Here is a 20,339-nt window from a genome sequence, read left to right on the forward strand (position 1 = left end):
TAGTCAACATATCTACAATTCGTTGCAGGGACTAATAGGGAGCAGGACACTGCGCAATGGGGAGATGATTGTGTGAGTTGGGAACGGCACTAAGATCTCTGCAAAAGCAATAGGCACCTACATGCTTAAACTATCCTCTGGGAAGTCCTGGAACTTAAAAATTGTTTATATTTTCCTTCATGTATAAAGAATTTGATTTCTATCTCTATGCTTTTACGAGATGGGCACTCAGTATTGTTTGACAAAATGAGTTTCACTTTATACTTGAACGGTCGTATTATCTTTCATGGTAATATGATAGAGGGACTTTTTCACCTAGAGACAAGTAGTGGGATGCACTGTATTGAAAACGGGAATACCTCAAAACCCAAAAGGATAGAGAAGAAGTTAACCGAGAAAAGGTGTGGCATCTTAAACTTGGACATGTGAACCTTGATAAGATTCGCAAGATGTCAAAATATGGATATTTCCGCCCGTTAGGTAATGACCAAATGGGTACTTGTGAATGTTGCTTAAAAGGGAAAATGACCAAATCTCCATTCATTGGGAAAGGAAAGCGTGCCACTGAAATTCTAGGGTTAATCCACACTAACGTATGTGGACCTATGTCTACTACGTCGAGATGAGGCTTCTCCTACTATATCACATTCACCGACGATCACTCTCGATTTGGCTATGTGTATCTTATGAAGTACAAGTCAGAATCCTTTGAAAGGTTCAAAGAATTCAAGAATGAAGTTGAGAAGCAAACTGGGAAACAGATAAAGATCCTATGATCAGATCGAGGGGGAGAGTATCTAAGTAACGAGTTCCTAGATTATCTCAAAGAGTGTGGAATAATATCACAGTGGACTCCACCAGGAACTCCACAACTTAATGGAGTTTCTGAGAGGAGAAATCGAACCTTGATGAACATGGTTTGTTCTATGATAAGTTCCGTCGATCTACCTGTAACATTCTGGGGATACGCTCTATATACAGCAGCTTACTTGCTTAATAGAGTACCTTCCAAGTCAGTTTCACAGACGCCCTATGAGATATGGCACGGAAGAAAGCCAAGTCTTAATCACATTAAGATTTGGGGTTGTGAAGCATATGTCAAGAAGCTTAAAGCTACTAAGCTTGAAGAGAGATCAGTTAGGTGCTATTTTGTGGGATATCCTAGAGAAACTATGGGATATGAGTTCTACCATCCTGACAACCAAAAAGTCTTTGTCGCCAGAACTGCTAAGTTTCTAGAGGACAAATTTGTTCTCAAATGAACTATAAGTAAAACGATGGAAATTAATGAGATTAATGATGAACCACAAACGAGCACTCGACAAGTTGACAACCATGTTCCTGGACCCCTAGCTCCACGTAAATTTGAAAGGGTTAGCAAGCCACCTAAGAGGTATGGCTTAGATAATGACTTTGGGGAATTGCACCTTCTAGGTGACAATGACACAAAGGAGGACCCTAGGGACTACACTGAAGCAATGTCCGACATTGACTCAAAGAAATGGCAATAGGCCATGAAATTTGAGATGGATTCCATGTATCAAAATCAGGTCTGGACTCTTGTAGACCCTCCAGAAGGTATAGTACCTGTTGGAAACAAATGGGTCTTCAAGAGGAAGCTAGGCGCTGATGGGAACATGGAAACTTATAAGGCTAGACTAGTAGCCAAGGATTATAGGCAACGAGAATGGATTGCCTATGAAGAAACCTTCTCTCCTGTAGCCATGATTAAGTCCATTCAGATTTTGCTTGCTATAGCTGTGTACCATGATTATGAGATATGGCAAATGGACGTGAAGACGGCCTTTCTGAACGGCTACCTAGAGGAAGAGCTCTATATGACTCAACCCGAAGGTTTCGTGTCCAAGTCTGAAAGGACTAAGGTATGCAAGCTTCAGAGGTCCATTTATGGACTTAAGCAAGCCTTCAGGAGATGGAACATTCGTTTTGATAATGAAATCAAATCGTTTGGTTTTACTCAAAACGAAGATGACAATTGTGTTTATCAAAAGGTTGTTGGGGATGCAGTTATATTCCTAGTGTTATATGTAGATGACATATTACTATTCAGGAATGACACTGCAGTACTTTCTTCTGTAAAAGTGTGGTTGTCCAAAACCTTCCACATGAAAGATTTGGGAAATGCATCTTATGTACTTGGGATAAAGCTCTATCGTGATAGATCCAGAAAATTAATTGGATTATCCCAATCTATGTACATAGATAAGGTGCTAAGTAGGTTCCAGATTGAACAATCTAAGAAAGGTATTCTTCCTGTAAGACATGGAATTCACATTTCTAAGTCCATAAAACCTATGACTCCTGAAGAGATATGGCAGATGAGTGATATTCCTTATGCTTCCGCCATAAGAAGTCTCATGTATGCCATGATATGCACAAGACCTGATATCGCATATGTTGTGAGCATTACTAGTCGATAACCCAGGATCAGAACACTGGGCAACTGTCAAGACGATCCTTAAGTACTTAAGAACAACTAAGGACATGTTTCTCGTTTATGGAGGAGCGACAGAGTTGTGAGTGGAAGCCTATATAGACGCAGATTTCCAATCTGACGTCGATGATAGAAGTTCCAACTCCGGATATGTATTCACTCTAAATGGTGGGGCTGTTAGCTGGAAAAGCAAGAAACAAGATGTAATTGCTGATTCCACGACGGAGGCAGAATATGTCACTGTAGCTGAAGCCGGCAAAGAAGCGTTCTGGATGAAGAAGTTCATTACTGAACTTGGAGTGGTTCCAACCATTACATCACCAGTAACTTTGTATTGTGATAATAGTGGGGCGATAGCTCAAGCCAAGGAACCCATGGCTCATCAAAAGAAGAATCATTTTAACAGGCACTTTAATATCTTTAAAAGATATGTTACCGAGGGGAAAATCAACATTCTCACGGTTGCCTCAGCCGATAACGTAGCAGATCCACTGACAAAGCCAATGTCTAAAATCCAACTTGACCGCCATATGGAAAAGATGGGTATTAGATACATGGGAAGGTGGCTTTGAGTACAAGTGGGAGATTGTTGGAAGTATGCCCACAAAGCCACTCATTTGATGTAATAGCTTTTAGAATACTTATTGTATTAAACTACTATATGTTTAATGAAGGGCAAAGCTTATTGTTAATCACTATTTATTGTATCATGTGTTTAAGCAATAAGAGAATCCAAGGAAAGTATTTAATCTGAGAGAGAAGTGATCTAAGTAAGTTAGATTAACAAGACCTTTCTCTTATGTTCATTCCTAAAACGTTCCTAGCCATAGGATTGCCAATTAGGCATTGACAATCCGCTAAGGTTAGTATGTGTTATGTCAACTCAAGCGTGAGTATGACTAGTCTCAAGTCATTTAGTGTTGGACACTAAGACAAACACGTAGGTGCTTGAAAGGGTAATTGAGTACACTGAATAACGATCAAAAGAGAGTTCGAATATACATGTCATGTAAGAACTCGTTAGTTGCAATATGCAAAGTAGTCCTTTGACCTGAGGCATCATAGATGTCTAATGGTTAGGTCCTTGATCTTTGATCATGTCAAAGGCATTCCATCGAGAGTGTCCACGGCATTGTTAGGGTCAAGATATCTAGTCATGTAAGTATATGAATGCACAACAAGGGATCTCTAACCTTCCATGATGGAGGGAGAATACTCTAAGATATGATTCGGGAGTCTTTGGCCAAAACATATGAATATGACTTAGGAAGTTTGTTCCAAATCATATTCAATTGAATCATATAAAGAAGTATCACATTGGATAGTAGACATGAAACAAACTATCACTCAAACAATGTGATTAAGAGTATTGTATTAGATAATGACCGTATTACATTGTAATTGTAACTGGATAGGTTCTCCAACCACTTCTACTTAGCTTGGGTAGCCATGACATACTGCTAGGTGTCACTCATGGTTTGTGGAAGCCCTGAAGATTAGCAAACACTAATCTTCAACAAAGGGAGAATTGAAATGTTGTTGCAATTCACAATCGATCGTTAAGAGTAACAATCGCCCACTGCCTCTCTAATTGGAACCTAATGGATCGTACACCGAGTAAGGATGAAAGTGAAGAAATATAAATGAGATGGATAAGTGATTAAATGGTTTAATTGATAATGGTCAAGATTAATTAATTAGTTAATTAATTTTACGAAAGGTTCGTATTGGACTTTTAAGTTGGTTTTGGGTTTCGGGGCCCAAAAGTGTTTTGGTCCACAAGGCCCATTATGTTTAAGTTGTATGACAACTAAAACAAAATGGGCAATTAGCCCAATAACAAAGACAAGGCCAGCCATAAGGGTGAGTGGATGCAAACTTGAATTAATTACAAGTTTGCCATTCACATGTGATGTAGTATAAAGTCAACTTTATAGCTTTTTCTCATTAGGGTTTTCTTGAGGCAAAGAAGAGAAACACTTTCTCTCCTTTTCTCTAAAAGGAGGCCGGCCACTTAGGGAAAAATTAGCTAGCAATCTTTTCTTCTCTAAGTCATCCATTTCATTTTCACACCTCATCCTTGGTGTGGAGACTTAGAGACACCAAATCTTTGGTGTTCTTGGAGATCCTTTCCTCACATCCTCAAGGAGCAAAAGAGCATCAAAAGGAAGAAAAACACAAGGAAGATCCAAGGAGTTAGGAGGTGACTTGAAGACCCTCCACTTGGGTGAATCCCTTGTGTAAACAAGGATGAGTTTCAAGGGTAATGAATCTCTAAATCCTTCCTTCTCTTTAATATTGTTAAAGAGTCTTGTTGTTCACCATTCACTAGGCTTTGAAAGTCATGGGTTTTAGAATTGTTTTTTAATACATGCCTACTTTAATGTGTTATTAGTTTGCATATGTGTTCAAATGTTCTCACATGTTCTTAACTAGGACAAAATTTTTCCTTCAGTGGGTTCGACTGTGTCTGTGGGCTAGATCATCACCAAAGCCCAACAGGCTGGTGATGTGGATCGAAAAACTAGCAATACAGGCAAGGCCCAATGTCGTGGGTGCTGTGCAAATGGACCGAGAGGAAATCGACACTCGTTAGGGCTCGGGTGTGATTTCCAAGCTACCCCAACGACGCCAGGTGTGGGGATCCACCAAATTCAGTCGATGGCATCGCTTCAGGCAACGTTTCCATGGTCCATGCAAGCTATGGTTCGTTGGAGAACCAATTATTTGTCGGCGAAGATGAAATCTCAATGTCGGAGGAGGGGGAACCGAAGGAATTCAACCGAATTCGAATTAATTCAACAATTATGAATATAATGCATACACAATTTATGTAGAATCTAAAATTCAAAAAACGTAAAGTTAGGTCATGCATTATGTTGAATGTTCATGCTATCAGGGCTACAAAAATATCGAGATAAAAATCATTGTTTTGGAAAAACCTGATTGCGTGATGATATGGATGAACTGGTTTGATGCAGAAAATCTCCTCGTCAATTTCCTAAGGATAGTGGTAGGAGCGTGTTGATAACGTGTTGTAGCCTATTTTATCTGACAAGGTTAAGGGGGGCCGATGGCAAGGGTAGAGAGATTAAGAGAGATGTGTTTGTAAAATTATAGGGGAATATATGTGTTATCCCTCCTACATAGTGCCTTTATTTATAGTAGTAAAAGGAGAGAAGAAATTTCTTCATCCCAAGGAATACAAGTTGTAATAGGAAAAGATAACTATAATCAAATTTAATTTAGGATTTACACAATCACACTTAAACTAGGAAAATTTACAACAATTTACCCTTTTTTCTTGCATCTTTTGTAGAATTTTTCCAAGCATTCCACCGTTGTATCACTAAGGTTATGAATATCTTCTGCCATTGTATCACCAGAGCGGGTCTTGAGGTAAGATACGTTACTCCAAAGCTGCTCACATCTCTTGCTTACACAATTTGCAAGTAGTTGGAAATGTTGTCTTCAGTCGTCTTTTTCTTTAATTTTCAGAAGATGGACAACCGAATAAAAGAAGTAAAAATAAAAGAATGTCAGAAGTGGGATTTGAACCCACGCCCTCGTTAGAGGACCAGAACTTGAGTCTGGCGCCTTAGACCACTCGGCCATCCTGACTTATTTGTATAACTTCTATTAAAGCTTTATTTAACAGACAAACTATTAATTCTATTTATCCTACCTTCTCCTCCCTTGTTCGAAGTGTTTTTCAAGTAACCTTTGTTTTGGTGAACATTCTAAAATCCTTAACATACACCATTGGGCTTGAGAAATGTATCGACCAACAGTGTGGCTACAATGCCTCGTAGCTTACTAGCTTTAGCCTTTAAATCTCATCCCGTTCATTTCACATTTGAACTGAATACAACATGATATTGTAAATTTCCCCCTAACCGTGATAGGTTTCCGAAAGTTGGATAGGTTACATAATTTTCACATAGGTCAATAGTGTCTTTACAAATCAATAGTCTATTCTACATGCTAGTGGGGAAGAGAAATGAAAAATAAGAAGGAAAATGAAAACATCAGACAAAACAATCTAACAAAACTACAGGAGCCTGCTTTGCTTTGCTATGCTTGCTTTCTTGAACATCTTCTTGCCCAAACCAATATTTTCTCTTCATTTTTCTTCTTTTCCCCTTTGTTATACATCTTACATATGAACAAGGTATGATGCTGATCCTCTCTCGACGTTGGACGGACTTGAATTCGACGCTCAACCTCTGCGACTTCACTACGTTAATTTAGTGGACTTCAACTGCATTCTGCTGAAATTTTCTTAACCAACACCATCACTTAAAGAAAGCTAGCAGCTACTTGTGTGACGGTCCTCTAACCTCCAAGGAAATGCAAACCACAAATCTGGATGGATGCTTCTGTAAAGATCGGATTGGCAACTGATGAATGAATCCCAAAGTACAATTCTTGTGATTATTTCATTAAATCTAAAAATACAAAGCCATTCCAAAGGCTGTGCAAGAGCATCGATGGCAATAGATTCCTTGACCGTGCGAATACAACGCCCATCACCACCCCAAGGAAAATAAGCGGTAGAATCCTCTGTACATTCCAATGTGCTAAAGCAAATACAACCGAGCTCACCAATACCGCAGACCATACGGGCATGTACTTGGTTAAGGAAGGCAGTAAGAAACCCCTGAAGAGTATCTCCTCCCACATGGGAGCACACACTGAAACTACTACTGCATACATTGCCATAGCCACTGGATCACGTGCCATAATTGATTGCTCAACACTTGATACTGTGACCGGGGTGGAAGGCAAAAGAGGGAGCAGACTGAGGTTGAACTGTGAGAGCCGATTGACAAGGGGAAACATAAGGCATCCAAGAGCAACATCCAACTGCCAGGTCCCCTTCAAGCTAAATTTAAACCAATCAGGAGGAAGAGGGCGAAAACGAGATAAGCAGCGACAAATTATCATAATTCCAACAAGACCTTCAGTTACATCAGTCACCAGGCTAAATAAGGCTTGTCCTCTATTCGTTAATGATTCCCTGCTGAAACCTGCCACGTGAGCTGCAAATGGAACCATCCAAGAACCTGTGAAGCAGAAAGCAGCAACCCATAGTAGCATGACCTGCACTATTTATATATCAAATCAACTTTGCCAATAACAAAGGGCAACAGTCTCTTTCTTCATGAATTCCTGGTTATTAGACACCTTATCTTCATAACCTTTCTTTTTTATTCTTCCGTAAGAACTTATCTTTTAAAAGTAGATGGTGGATGTGACAGCCTGGAATTCATGACTATTGCCTAGCTGCGCTCAATTTGAAGTTCTAAGTTCTACCATACATTATTGAAACACTTACCTGCAATATGGTCTCTGCTGACCACGGCACACTCCAACGACTCCCAATTGCTCTAGACACTACATCTGCAGCCTGAAATTTAACCCCCCAGAAAAGGAAAAATGAGAACCTTGATGCAGCCATGGATATGTTTTCCAGATCAAAGCGATAATTGTGGTTACAGGATATTCCTGCCACATTTATAAGATTCAATCCTTGTGTGTGTGTGTACGTGTATCATTTATTTCGCTAAATCAGCTGAGCAACAAGGAAATTGGAATCAACATATTAGTTTTTTCCCTTCATTTTTCGTGACAACCATTGAAGCATAACTGCAAAGCAAATGTAAGATAATTTGTTGTCCTAATCATATACCCTATTATTAGTTCCAGTCCTTCTGGACATATATCCCATACAATCAACCTACCCTAGGTGTTTCGTTCACAAGGCCCACAAGGCGATTCGCTCACCAAAACTCACATACTGGAAGAACCATATAACTTATTCTAGTTTTCGGAACGGCTACTGCAAGTTATTACTGCCTAAAATTTCCATTAAACAACATACGCTCAAAATGTACGAACTTCGTCACTCACCTAGTATCTTAATAAGTCAACTGCAAGTGTGAAAGTTAAAGAACTCCTTCTAAGTGATGTGGCAAATATTTCAACGATCTTGAACGCTACTACCTCGATAGCTTATACTTGATATAACACTACTACGTTATGTAGATGGATCCATAATGCAGTTCGCCAACATGTCAGAAACTCAAATTCAACTTAACCGGTAATCCATAACAAGTTCATTAATGTAGTCGAAAACAAAAAATCCCGATGTTCTATAAGTTATTCACTATCCAGTTGCTTTACATACTACACGAACAACCTGGGATTCTCAATGAATAAGCAAATAAAGCAAATATGACTTTGTAACCGGGAAAAGGAAAGAAATATGACCTCTCGGAGCGTTCCTCCCCAATCCCTTTTAACCACCTTAGAATCATCGAACTCGGACTTGACTACTTCCTCGGGCACCAAGTGTTCAATATATTCCGGTTTCGGTGTTTCTGAAGGGAACTTCTCTTGCCTAAAACATGAAATTCTAGTCCACCTCTGCAGAAAAATAACCCGAAACACAGAAATGTAAACTTCCAGGTACAAATTTAACGGCATAATATAAAATTGGTCCCCGAAATTTTCAATTTTTCATGCAATTTTTCTAACTACTACTTCCCTGAACAATCCGTACAGCTCAATTAAACAGTCAATAGAAAAAAGGTCCAAATTTTTTTAATTTTTCGTGCATTTTCCCGGCAACCAAACAGTGAACAAGCTGTAAATTATCAACAGGAAACATGAATTCCAGAACTGCTTACCGTATTATACGGTCTGGATTGAGATTCGAAGGTCCTAAAACTCCGGGAAATTGGACGTAAAGCTCCGGGTCGGGTCGGAACCCTAGCTCTGGCGGCGGAGGAGGAATGGAGGAAGGGGCGGTGGATAAGAGAGTGAGAGCAAGTGGAGCTCAACATGTTGTGAGCGAGTCCTTCAGAGCTCCGTATGCCGTTGCATATCAGACCGGATTGCGAGGGGGTTTGTTTGTTTGGCGGGTTTGAATCTCTGTTTGTTTGGATGTCGGGGTAGAGGAGTCTTGCCTAATCCAATTCCCAGATTCCCAGAAAAGAGACAAGGGGAATTGGATTTTTTTCTCTCTCTAGGAAAGAAATGGAGGAGAGCGAAAGAAAGAAAGAAAGTTTGGAACTTTGGTTGGTAGTTGGTACTGCCCGGCTGTGGCTGCTGTAATCTATGGATTTAAGAGGGGTGTTTGGATACAGGGATAAGAGTTATTTTCAATGGAAATAAAATATAAGGAAAACTAATAAAAAGTTGAAAAAAAAAATTAATTTTAATGAAAAATGGAAAATAAAAGTGTAGTGAATAGTATCAAAAAATAAATAAAAATATAATTTTTTTTGTTAAAAATAAACAGTATCGAAATTGTTTCATTAAAACTCTTTAAAATATGAGATTTGGAAGTAAGAACACAATTTCCACTCCTCAACTGACTGTATAGACTTTAGTGGTCTGCTTTTGCTTACCCTAAAATAAGGGTGCTTTGATCTGGCTTGTCTCCTCGAAAACTTACACATAAATAATGTGGAACAAGTTTGACTCTCATTCTTTTCTTCTTTCTCAATAATTTATTTTAAGACATAAATGAGTTGAAAGATGAAGAATGAGTGCAAATCTCTTAGGCTTCATTTGGTGGGTAGGATGAGATGAGTTATTTCTAAGTAAATTGGATTTGTAACCCAGCCAATGTTTGGTGAGAAATAATTGTAACATGGGCTAGATTGGCGACAAATCCGAAATTGGGAAAATATGATGGGTTTATGTAACCCAACCACACACATAATTATGTAAGTGACTCCTGTCAATCCAATCTTATTCCAAAGGTCCAATCTCATACAACCCATCAAACGAGCCTCATTTGATCCATTCAAGCGTGTCCATTTTCAAGGGAAAGGCTTGGGCGTCCCCGGTCGTATACAAGAATCCCCCCATATCCAGGGTTGTTAAAAATGTACCGACACAAGGCGTGCAAAATAAAAATCCCTATCTTATTACCAGAACTTGGTCTAAAGTAGGAATCAAAAGAAAAAACAAACTCAATGAATCTGCTTTGTGATGAATTCTGAATGACACAATGTGTATGAACAACTCTCAACTCTCAATCTCCCTTCAGCTGAAAAAACAAAAACAAAAACAAGGAAAATCCTACCGTAAACAAACATCGATTCGAATGAAACAGAAAAATCCGAAAATTCTATCATGCTCTGGGTCTGGGGTACGGGGGGAAATATGTGGCTTCAAATTTTGTGGGGCCAAAATTCAATTATTTTGGAACCACTTACCCCAAAGAACTTGACATGGGCATGAAGTTAGGAACCTCCTCCACCCATGCTTTGTGCCAAGTGAGCACACATATCTTCCATACCAAGAATCTGAACTTATTCACACAAACCAAAAGTGCTTTTTGCTCCGGACAAAACCAGGCACAATGGAAGTTTTGCTGCCAAAATATGCAACCTCAGAAGACGTATTGCCGGAGGTTTGCGTTACACGATGTAGTTCATGCCCACCTTGATCAAACAAATATGAGGGATGTTCAGAGTAACAGCGGGAGAGCGGCAATTCTTGCGTAAGAAAGAGTAGGCAACATCAATAGCGCACTTCTTTAAGAACGATGAATTCCATTTCGCCTTTAAGTATGCCTGACCTATTACATATGCTACCCCGGCATGCTTTGCTTCCACAAGTTCCTGGAGCTGTTCCTTTAGGCGGGAGTCTTTGCATTTTGCATCCAGCAATCCAAACCGAGCCCGCCTCCAATAGTTGAGTTTTGGTGCTTCTTGCTCATAGTTGGCCTGCAAGTTCTGCAGCGTGGGAGACTTGGCACTGCTCACAATCGCTGAAGAACTTGAACTGCTGCTTTCTCCAAGGCCAGAAGTTTGTGCCATAACCAACACCGTGCCAAACTTCCCAGATGTCTTCACAACTGCCATACGGCGGTCCACAGTGCCTTCAGGGGTTCCAGAACCTTCTGCTTCCATTTGGATGAACTCTGCTATGCTCATCACCACATCAATTTCAAAGTCGTCCCCATTTTTAAAGACGTCTTTGTACCCATTCCGAACCATACAACGGTACATCCCAAAAGATTTGGGTCCAACACGGCCAACAAGATACCTTTCTTTTTGGGGAACATAAGGAACAGGAACAGTTTTAACGCAAACGAAGACAATCACTTGGTAAAAAGCCGGTAGGTTGGTTAAGAAATGAGTAAATGACGCTGGGACTCCGGTAGACAATTCAGTGTAGATGAGGCCAATTCCAGGGACCCTAACAATGCCAAGACTAGGACCCAGCGTGAGCATCCACTTCATTGAAACCTTGTTATGCAAGTCATACAAATACTTCTTCTGCGTGCCATATTGCCAGACATACATAACTACCAAGAAGACAGCAGACAAAACCAGGGGAAGCCATGTACCTTTGAGGATTCTCACGCACAAAGATGAAAGGTAGATGGCTTCAACTGAACCGAAAAGTACACAAAATAAAAGGGAAAGCATGAAACTCTGATGCCAAACAAGATCGATGACTAGCGATACCAACCATGTCGTTATGATTGTAACACCCAAAAATGCAATCCCTGATATTAGAAAAGCAGGATAAGCTTTCATTTACAAAAATAAAGAATAAACATGACATAGAAATTTACAGTTATTTTGACCATCACTTGACAAAAATTACAAGTCCTCTTACTTTAGCAATGGCACATATGTGGCTCAAACATACTCGTCAATAAGAAGAAGAATAATAATATCTTGTAATTTATTTTTTAGAGCAAAGATGACATACCATAAGCATTTGCTATACGAATTGTGTCTCGAAAACCAATTGTGACAGCCAGACTGATGATCATAAGAAACCAGTTCAACTCAGGGATGTATATCTGACCAGATATCCGTCTCTTTGTATGTACAACCTTGACGCGAGGGAAACATCGTATTGCCTGACATTGCTTGACAACTGAGAATGTGGAAGAGATAACAGGTTGACTGGCAACAATGGCAGCCAAAGGTGCAACCACAAGTACTGGCCACAACAAGGGAGCTACAGAAAAGACATGAGCATTCTTTAGGACAAAAATCAGCAGCTCTCAACTGAATAGTTCTTTAAAAATATATAATGCAACAATGCTCATCAATTTTCACAATGTCAAGTGTTAACGGGAGATGCAGGCTGTAAAGTATGCACACCAGTGCATTCCTGAATCGATGAAATCATCCAGACAGAAAGTTGACTTTGAGTTTCTAGAAGCTTACGTGGAATAGAAGCGAAAAAGCTCATAGATACTGCAGATAGATTTCTTGAAAGAAACGCAGCTTGTCCCATGTATTGAAGTATTAGGCATGGGTAAATCACAAAAGAAAATGCAACCTGCACATAGCAACATGTGTTAGTTTTCCCCTTGCCACCAAGGACTGCTGACGTAGAAACTAGTGGAGTAAGATGACGCCAGCTGGATCAAATTCAATCGTAAGATTCACTTTTCAAAAGAAATTGTTTAAAGTAGAAATGGCTTCGATCAGATTATGAAACGAGCTAGCTACTGGTGAAGGTGTGACATAATCTTTAAAGTCTAAAACAAAAATTTCCAGGTCTCGAAAAGTTGTTTAAATAACGATTTGTCAGACAACAACCTGAAATGAGATGTATAGAATTTTCTAAAGGCGAGAGGTATGGAATTTAGAGTTACTCCTGCCGGTTAAGGCCGCTTTTCAAAGCCAAAAGAAAAAGAGAATTGTATATATTACGACCAAACCATGAGTGCGTTTCTGCCATCAGATCATTCTCCATGTAAATTAGACCAGCCTATACCAGTGTATATTTCTCCTAAAAACAAGTTTCGTAACTATTAACCGGAAAGTTCGATTTTATTTCAGAAACCCATTCAGCATATCAACCTACGAAAAAGAACTACACGTCTGGACAATAAGTTTCACTTCTAACACCAGTGTGTTGTCGCCGTAATCTCAAGTCCTAAAACCTGTTCTTCACACCACAATGGAAAATCCCAAAGCAATGGGGCTCAAAGCTCTTATAAAACGCAAAAACAATTCAAAACAAACAAAATGATATTGTTGCTCATTCCTGACTTCAATGGACAAACCCACAGCTTATCACGAACTGAAAGACCTAATTTTACCAATAGTGGTAGTGCATACCCTTACTGGTGCTGTTCTGAAGTGGCCAAGATCCGCAAAGATGGCTTCAGTTCCTGCAATCGACAAACACTGCACAATTATGAGGAGCAAAAGCTAAGGAACAAAAAGAAAAATGCAACTGCTCTACTTACCAGTCACACATAAAAGTATTCCTCCAAGAGAAAGCCAGCCATCTTTTCCTGTCGTCTTAAAGAATATGTAAATGTAATACGGAGAAAGAGCCTGATATACCCTTGGATTCCACTCGATGATATTGTAGATTCCAACAGCAGCAATTAACAGTAGCCAAAGGATCATAATTGGAGTGAAAATGAAGGCCAATTTGTGGATGCCACGGTGTTGCAAAACAAAAAGGGCAAGCAATAAAATACAGGCAATAAGAACCACCACACCTGGTTGTGTAGAAGAGTTAGTAGCTAAAATGGCATGAGATAAAGTGAGGTAAATTTCAGAAGTGAAGAAAATTTAACGTGGAAAATAACGCTCACCACTATGCAAATTCGTTGCTTGAAATTGTAGCCCCTCCACAGATGCAAAAACTGCAAATGACCAAACACTTTTTAGCAGAGGTTGTAAAAGAACCAGGCGCGAACATACAAATCAATCATTACAGTCCCACCGGAACATTTAAAGGATCAATGAGGTCAGACAAAGAAATCTTACTTGATATTACAGGAGTGAGGATACCAACACAAATCACCATGGAAGCTCCAAATAAAACTACAAGAAGTAGACAGGTTTTTGCACTTTTATGTCTCTCGATAAACCTTTTCAATGGAGAAGTGGGCCTGTTCGTATTGGAACAACCGGGGTAGCGGTATGTGGAGATCTCCTCATCAGATGCCTGATAATTAGGCAGCAAACAGAATTTCGCATTTCTGCAAAGGAGCGCGTATAATGCAATAACACCACCTGAAAATGACCCAACAACACAGCGATAAATCAACGAAGCAAGCAAAAGGTTGTGCAAACGGTGAGGACAAGTGCATCAGCTCTTTACCTTGACCATTGTCGTCGGCGCTCAACATGACAAGGACATACTTTAGCAAAGAAATAAGAGTAAGAGTCCAAAAAATCACTGAAAACACCCCAAATATCGCATCGTCGGTTTGGTAATTGAGCAATCCTCCAGAAAATGCACATTTATAAACATAAAGAGGGGGAATGCTCAAAGCACCGAAAAGCAAACCAAAGCTCTTATACAAGAAAAGGGCATTTTCCCTACATTGACCTCTTCTGTTAACCTGTTTAAACAACACAAACAAAATGCTTAAATTCTCAATCTTTTTAAGCTAATCACAAAACATTTAACTAATTAAACACAATCAATTACTCTATTCCAAGGCAACCCTTCTCGCACTTTCTGGGTGATTTTTCTCGAGAAACAAACAGAAAAGTGAGGGATTTACCATGGCCAGCCGGGGACGGACCTCTGTGCCCTCCTTGCTGCTTGAATCTTTTAAGAAAATGATTAGAAAATCGAAACCACAGAAATTTTTGAGAAGAATTAAAAGACGGAATCGAGTTCGAAAGAGTCGAACGTTGTATCAGAGATCCAAATCTGGCGGGGTCTCCTTTGCGGCCGGGATTTTCTCGGTGTTTTTCAGTTTTTCAGTTTTTCTGTTTCGGTGGGCCCTCCCAAATGTCCAAAGCAATGGTTGCCGGCTTTTGATAAAACGTGTGTTTTTCATTGGGGTGCCAAAAGTTTATTTGCAGATTCATCCTTTGGAATTTTACGAAATAACACTTTTGACAGAAAATTAAGAATATTCTTATCCATACGTCCCTTTTTTTTTTTTTGGTACAGAGGAGGGCAAAGCCCGGCAAGCAAAACAAAAAAGCTAGGCAAGAACAGCCCTAGGAAGGGACTTGCCGATAGAATCAGAAGCTAGAAAATTAGTAGAAGTGGTAGGAGGAGAAACAAAAACATGATGGCCAAGGGATAGCCCATGACCGAAGTTAGCCATGTGATCTGCTGAGGCATTCTTTTCTCTATAAATATGCGTGACTTCGCATCTCCAATTTTTTTCGATGGCTTCTTTGCAGTCAATAATGAGATTGTAGAGCGGGTGCGAAACCAAAATATGTTTTTGGATCAAAATAACAGCATCCTAAGAATCATATTCAAGGATCACATCCCTGCAACCCTCATCTCAAGCTATAGAAAGGCCCATGAGAACACCCCAAAGCTCAGCTTCCATGATGGTTCCTTTGCCTAAATTAGCAGCAAACCCCTTAATCCAATCCCCTTCAGAATTGCAAATCAAACCTCCAGCATTTATGTGACTAGATGGGTCTTTACAACTCCCATCTGTATTGATTTTATATCTACCAATTGGCAAGCGGATCCAATGGATTGAGATGATTTGTCTAGAAGGCTTACTAGAAGAACACTTGTTGGCATCATACTAATCCCTTGCAAATTGAAAAATAAACTTCTGGGGTGAGACAGGCGGTTGTTGACCATTATTGAGGACAAAATTGTTCCTCCCTTTCCAGCAATACCATAGAGTTGAAGCAAAGATAAGGTTCCAAGGTAAACCATGTATGGTAGAACAGTGTGTCCTAAGGTTTATGGCCATCCAACTATGGAAATCAAGAGCAAGGGAATGGGCAACTTCATGAGGGATTCTAACACCATTCCAAAAGGAAAGAGAATGCCTACAAGACCTGAAAATATGATCCATTGATTCCTTAACAGTAGGGCAGATTGGACAACACAGGTTATTGGTAAAACCTCTTCTAGCTCTCTGCACATTGGTGAGAATTTTCCCATGACCAATAGTCCAGAGAAAAGTCACTAATTTGGGTGGGAACTTGAGTTTCCAAATGAAATTCCATTTCCAGGGAATGATATCATCATCGCCAAAGAGAGAGAGATAGGCAGTTTTCACGGAAAAGGTTCCAGAGTTGGTGAGGCTCCAAATTACCTTATCTTCCCTATGATTCGCAATTCCAACATGTAAACTGAAAATATGTTCCACAATATCAGGAGGAAGGCAGGAGTATAACAAGTCTACATTCCAACCAGAATCAGTAAGGAAGTCTTCAACAGTCCATTCAAGCATGTCATCTGAAAGAGGGATGGTAGCAAAATCTTCGAGTATGCCACACTCAAGCCAGTTGTCTTTCCAAAAATGAATTTGGCTTCCAGATCCGACTCTCCATCTTATACCATTAGGAAGGATTTGGGCACCAAAGAGAATTTCACGCCAAGTATGAGAACAATTAGTGAACTTAGCAAAGCAAGCACCCACCATGTCGTAGTGTTTGAGATACTTTCCATTTAGAACTTGCGCCCAGAGGCCCGAGTCTCTTTGCATAAGTTTCCAACCAGTTTTAGCAAGGAGGGCTTGGTTCATAACATGGGTATCTTTTAAGCCTAAACCACCCATGAATTTAGGCGTGCATACTGTCTCCCACTTAACAAGGTGAACCTTGGAATTTTCCTCAGTGTGTCCCCATAAGAAATTACTGTTCAACTTATCAATTTTATCACATATGGAAACTGGGAGGCGAGTAGATTGCATTGAGTAGATTGGAATGGCTGAGGCGACTGATTGGAGGTAAACAAGCCTACCTGCCACTCTTCCAAGCAGAAAGTCCATTGCTAGATAGCTTAACTAGCTTCCATTTCTTAGTGGCGAGTAGATTGCATTGAGTAGATTGCATTAAGTAGATTGGAATGGCTGAGGCTTCTGCAAACAAAATAAGATCATCTGCAAAAAAGAGATGAGAGACAAAAGGCCCATTGCTAGATAGCTTAACTGGCTTCCATTTCTTAGTGGTGATGCATCCATTAATGATATGAGAGAGTTTTTCCATGCAAAGCACAAATAAATAGGGAGAAAGGGGATCTCCCTGTCTGATTCCACAATGTGGGGAGAAAGAATCAGTGAGCTTACCATTAACAATGGCTTGGTATTTAACTATGGTAACGCATTGCATGATGAGTTCCAAAAATTTCCCTCTTAGCCCAATCTCCCATAGAACATCTCTAATAAAACTCCACTAAAGCCAATCATAAGCTTTGGAAAGGTCAATTTTCCAAGCAATGAACCCTTTTTTACCTTTGGTGTTTCTGTATTTATGGAGGATTTCTTGAGCAACAATGACATTATCAATAATTTGCCTACCCGAGACGAAGCTCACTTGAGTAGGGCTAACAAGTTTATGGAGAAGTAGTTGCAATTTACCCACCAAAATTTTAGAGATGACCTTGTAAAGCGTAAAACACAGACTAATAGGCCTCAACTGTGTCATGCCTGTAGGATTATCAACCTTAGGAATCAATGAGATGAAGGTGTTATTAATGTTGTCAGGGAGTTGAGTTGAATTGAAACAAACCTTAACCATATCACAAATATCCTTACCACAAAGATGCCAAAATTTTTTATAGAATCTAGCAAGGATACCATCAGGTCCAGGGGCCTTGAGACCACCAATAACAAACATACAAGCTTTAATCTCATCATCGGTGACTTCCCCATTTAGGACAACTAAGTCTTCGCCCATAAGACAAGGGAATAGATGGGGCAAATTCTCCATAGTTGTCGTCGTTATGCGAAAGGAAAAAAAATCTTTGAAATAATTGACAACAATCAACTTTAAAGTCTCTTTTTCATCTGTCCAAACTTCTTCAGAATTATTAAGGACTTCAAGTTTATTTTTTCTTCTTTGCACCACCGCAGAGAGGTGGAAGAACTTGGTATTTTTATCTCCCTCCCTAAGCCAAGTATTTCTTGATTTTTGAAGCCAAAAGAGTTCTTCTTGCTCAAGGATAGTACTATACTCATTGGTGAGCTGTTTTTCTAAATCAAACAGATACGGCACATGACAAACGCAAAGAGCCTTTTGGATTCCGCATATACGAGCTAAAAGCCTTCTTTTCTTTTGAAAAATACATCCAAAGACATTGTAGTTCCAACTTTGAAAAGCAGAAGAAAGAATGATAGATTTGCAACTAGCATCACCTTGAGCACTATTCCAAGTATCATTAACAAAAGGTTCAAAATCCTAATGAAGCATCCACATAGCTTGGAATCTGAAAGCTTTCAAATCAGGGTTAGGAATATGTTTGGAATGAAGGCCAATAAGCAAGGGGCAATGATCAGATTTCACTTTAGCAAGATGCCTAACATATGCCTCAGAGAAGAGGTGTCTCCAAACTATGTTGCAAAGGTCTCTATCAAGTCTTTCCCAAACAATATCACCATACTCATTTTTCTTACTCCAAGTAAATTTAGTACCAATGAACGCAAGGTCTACCAAGCTATTCCTAGAGATCCAATTACCAAGACCATTATTTTAATTAACAGGCCTACCCCCCTTTTTCTCTGAACTATGAATCAATTCATTGAAATCACCTGCAATAAGCCAAGGCATATTAGAAGTTGCAGAAACCCCATCCAGATAAGGCCATAAATGGCTCCTTACATGAGGGCATGGAGAGGCATACACCATTGTTAACATCCACTGAGTCTGACCATCCATTACAACAGCAATGATTGTTTGGGAGGAGCAAGCCACAACTGTCAGCTTCACAACCTCATTATTCCATAAATGCCAAACACCACCAGAGAAACCATTGGCATCAACAACATAATAATTTGGAAAACCCAAACCTTTTATGACTTCAATTGCCCTCTCACCACTGATCCTAGGTTCTAAGATAGAAAAGATGTTCACTTTGTTCAATCTGACAAGATCCCTAGCAATAACAGAGAAAGGTTTCCCTCCAGCACTTCTTACATTCTAGACCATAATCATCATAAAATAAATAAAGATATGTTATACCTGAGGGATGGACTCAATCAAAATGAGGATATTGACGCCTTTACCAGAGTAGAGGTGGCACCCACCACACCAGTTTGAACATCAATCATGGCTTCTTGAAGCCTATCTTTCTCAAATAACACAAAGTCATCATTAACATGGCTTCCATTTTCCAGCGAATTCACAACCGACATATCCGTATCATTTTTATCAATATCCGGTGGTTCGTGCCCATAATTTTGGATGCTTTTGTCTGCTGCGTCATTGGCAGCTTAGGGATTAGCAACATTAAAGTTAAAGCTCCCCAACTCACTTTCTTGAATGTCCATGCCATTAACTTGGATGCCATTGGAAGAATTTATGGCAAGCCTAGACTTGGCATTGGCTTTCCTCAGAGAGGATTTTGGCGGCAGGGATGAGATGTTTCCAAGCTTTAAATTGGAACTAGCTGCCCCCATACTAAAACCACTAGAGCCTCCCTTATCCTTGTTAGAGATGTTCCCTAGAGCCTTCCTAGGTCTACCTCTTTTTTGTTTCTTCTTTTTAAACCCCACAGTATTCTCCATTATATGTTCCTTGCCATGTACAGACTTAGCTTTGTCAATAGTATTCGGATCAACATCCTCTAAATCTAGCAGACATAATCTTGAGCCAGAATTACTCAACTTCATTTTGATCCAATTCAGATTTATTGATTGGCTTGGCTCGACGATTATATGTCACAATACTCCAGGGCCCGATCAAGGGAGAATCATGAAGCTTCTTATCCTTCCCAACCTCAGTAGGGCAACTCTTATCTGATTTACCAACATTTGAACTTATAACTTGGTCTTGGACTGAAACCTCATCCATAGGTTGGTTGGTTTCTGCATCTGGAACAAGAGTTGTGGATTGTTTCCTAATCAAAGAATGACACTGTTCACGACAATGGCCATAGCAACCACAGTTGAAACAAACAAGGTGTAAACTCTCATACTCCACAGCATACCAATAGTTCT

The 20,339-nt window shown here is 39.7% G+C and overlaps 2 protein-coding genes and 1 non-coding gene across 3 annotated transcripts; all 3 read right to left on the reverse strand.

Annotated features, from left to right (window-relative positions):
• Window positions 1-5,992: 5,992 nt before the first annotated feature.
• Window positions 5,993-6,076, reverse strand: TRNAL-CAA (transfer RNA leucine (anticodon CAA)). The gene has a single exon. It is a non-coding gene; the product is annotated as a tRNA-Leu (tRNA).
• Window positions 6,077-6,276: 200 nt separating this feature from the next.
• Window positions 6,277-9,557, reverse strand: LOC114825673 (uncharacterized). Its single transcript, XM_029104720.2, has 4 exons — window positions 9,148-9,557; window positions 8,729-8,884; window positions 7,794-7,865; window positions 6,277-7,558 (listed from the first exon to the last, which is right to left on the reverse strand). Exons 1-4 carry the CDS (start codon window positions 9,301-9,303, stop codon window positions 6,890-6,892), a joined length of 1,053 nt encoding a protein of 350 aa, XP_028960553.1. The 5' UTR covers window positions 9,304-9,557; the 3' UTR covers window positions 6,277-6,889.
• Window positions 9,558-10,440: 883 nt separating this feature from the next.
• On the reverse strand, window positions 10,441-15,226 carry LOC114825674 (potassium transporter 3). Its single transcript, XM_029104721.2, has 9 exons — window positions 14,976-15,226; window positions 14,567-14,810; window positions 14,230-14,478; window positions 14,055-14,105; window positions 13,698-13,958; window positions 13,567-13,619; window positions 12,664-12,778; window positions 12,197-12,451; window positions 10,441-11,987 (listed from the first exon to the last, which is right to left on the reverse strand). Exons 1-9 carry the CDS (start codon window positions 14,976-14,978, stop codon window positions 10,891-10,893), a joined length of 2,328 nt encoding a protein of 775 aa, XP_028960554.1. The 5' UTR covers window positions 14,979-15,226; the 3' UTR covers window positions 10,441-10,890.
• Window positions 15,227-20,339: the final 5,113 nt, after the last annotated feature.

The sequence above is a fragment of the Malus domestica genome, chromosome 06, assembly GCF_042453785.1.
Source record: "Malus domestica chromosome 06, GDT2T_hap1".
NCBI classification, from domain to species: Eukaryota; Viridiplantae; Streptophyta; class Magnoliopsida; order Rosales; family Rosaceae; genus Malus; species Malus domestica.

What these genes read in the sequence shown, in the direction of transcription:
- LOC114825673 (XM_029104720.2), bottom strand. Translation starts at nt 9,303, where the DNA reads ATGTTGAGCTCCACTTGCTCTCACTCTCTTATCCACCGCCCCTTCCTC. An exon ending in AATCCAGACCGTATAATACG is followed by an intron (nt 8,885 to 9,147) that starts GTAAGCAGTTCT and finishes ATTTTTCTGCAG; the next exon opens with AGGTGGACTAGAATTTCATG. An exon ending in CAGCAGAGACCATATTGCAG is followed by an intron (nt 7,559 to 7,793) that starts GTAAGTGTTTCA and finishes TAAATAGTGCAG; the next exon opens with GTCATGCTACTATGGGTTGC.
- LOC114825674 (XM_029104721.2), bottom strand. An exon ending in AGCAACGAATTTGCATAGTG is followed by an intron (nt 13,959 to 14,054) that starts GTGAGCGTTATT and finishes CTACACAACCAG; the next exon opens with GTGTGGTGGTTCTTATTGCC. An exon ending in TCGTATAGCAAATGCTTATG is followed by an intron (nt 11,988 to 12,196) that starts GTATGTCATCTT and finishes TTCTAATATCAG; the next exon opens with GGATTGCATTTTTGGGTGTT.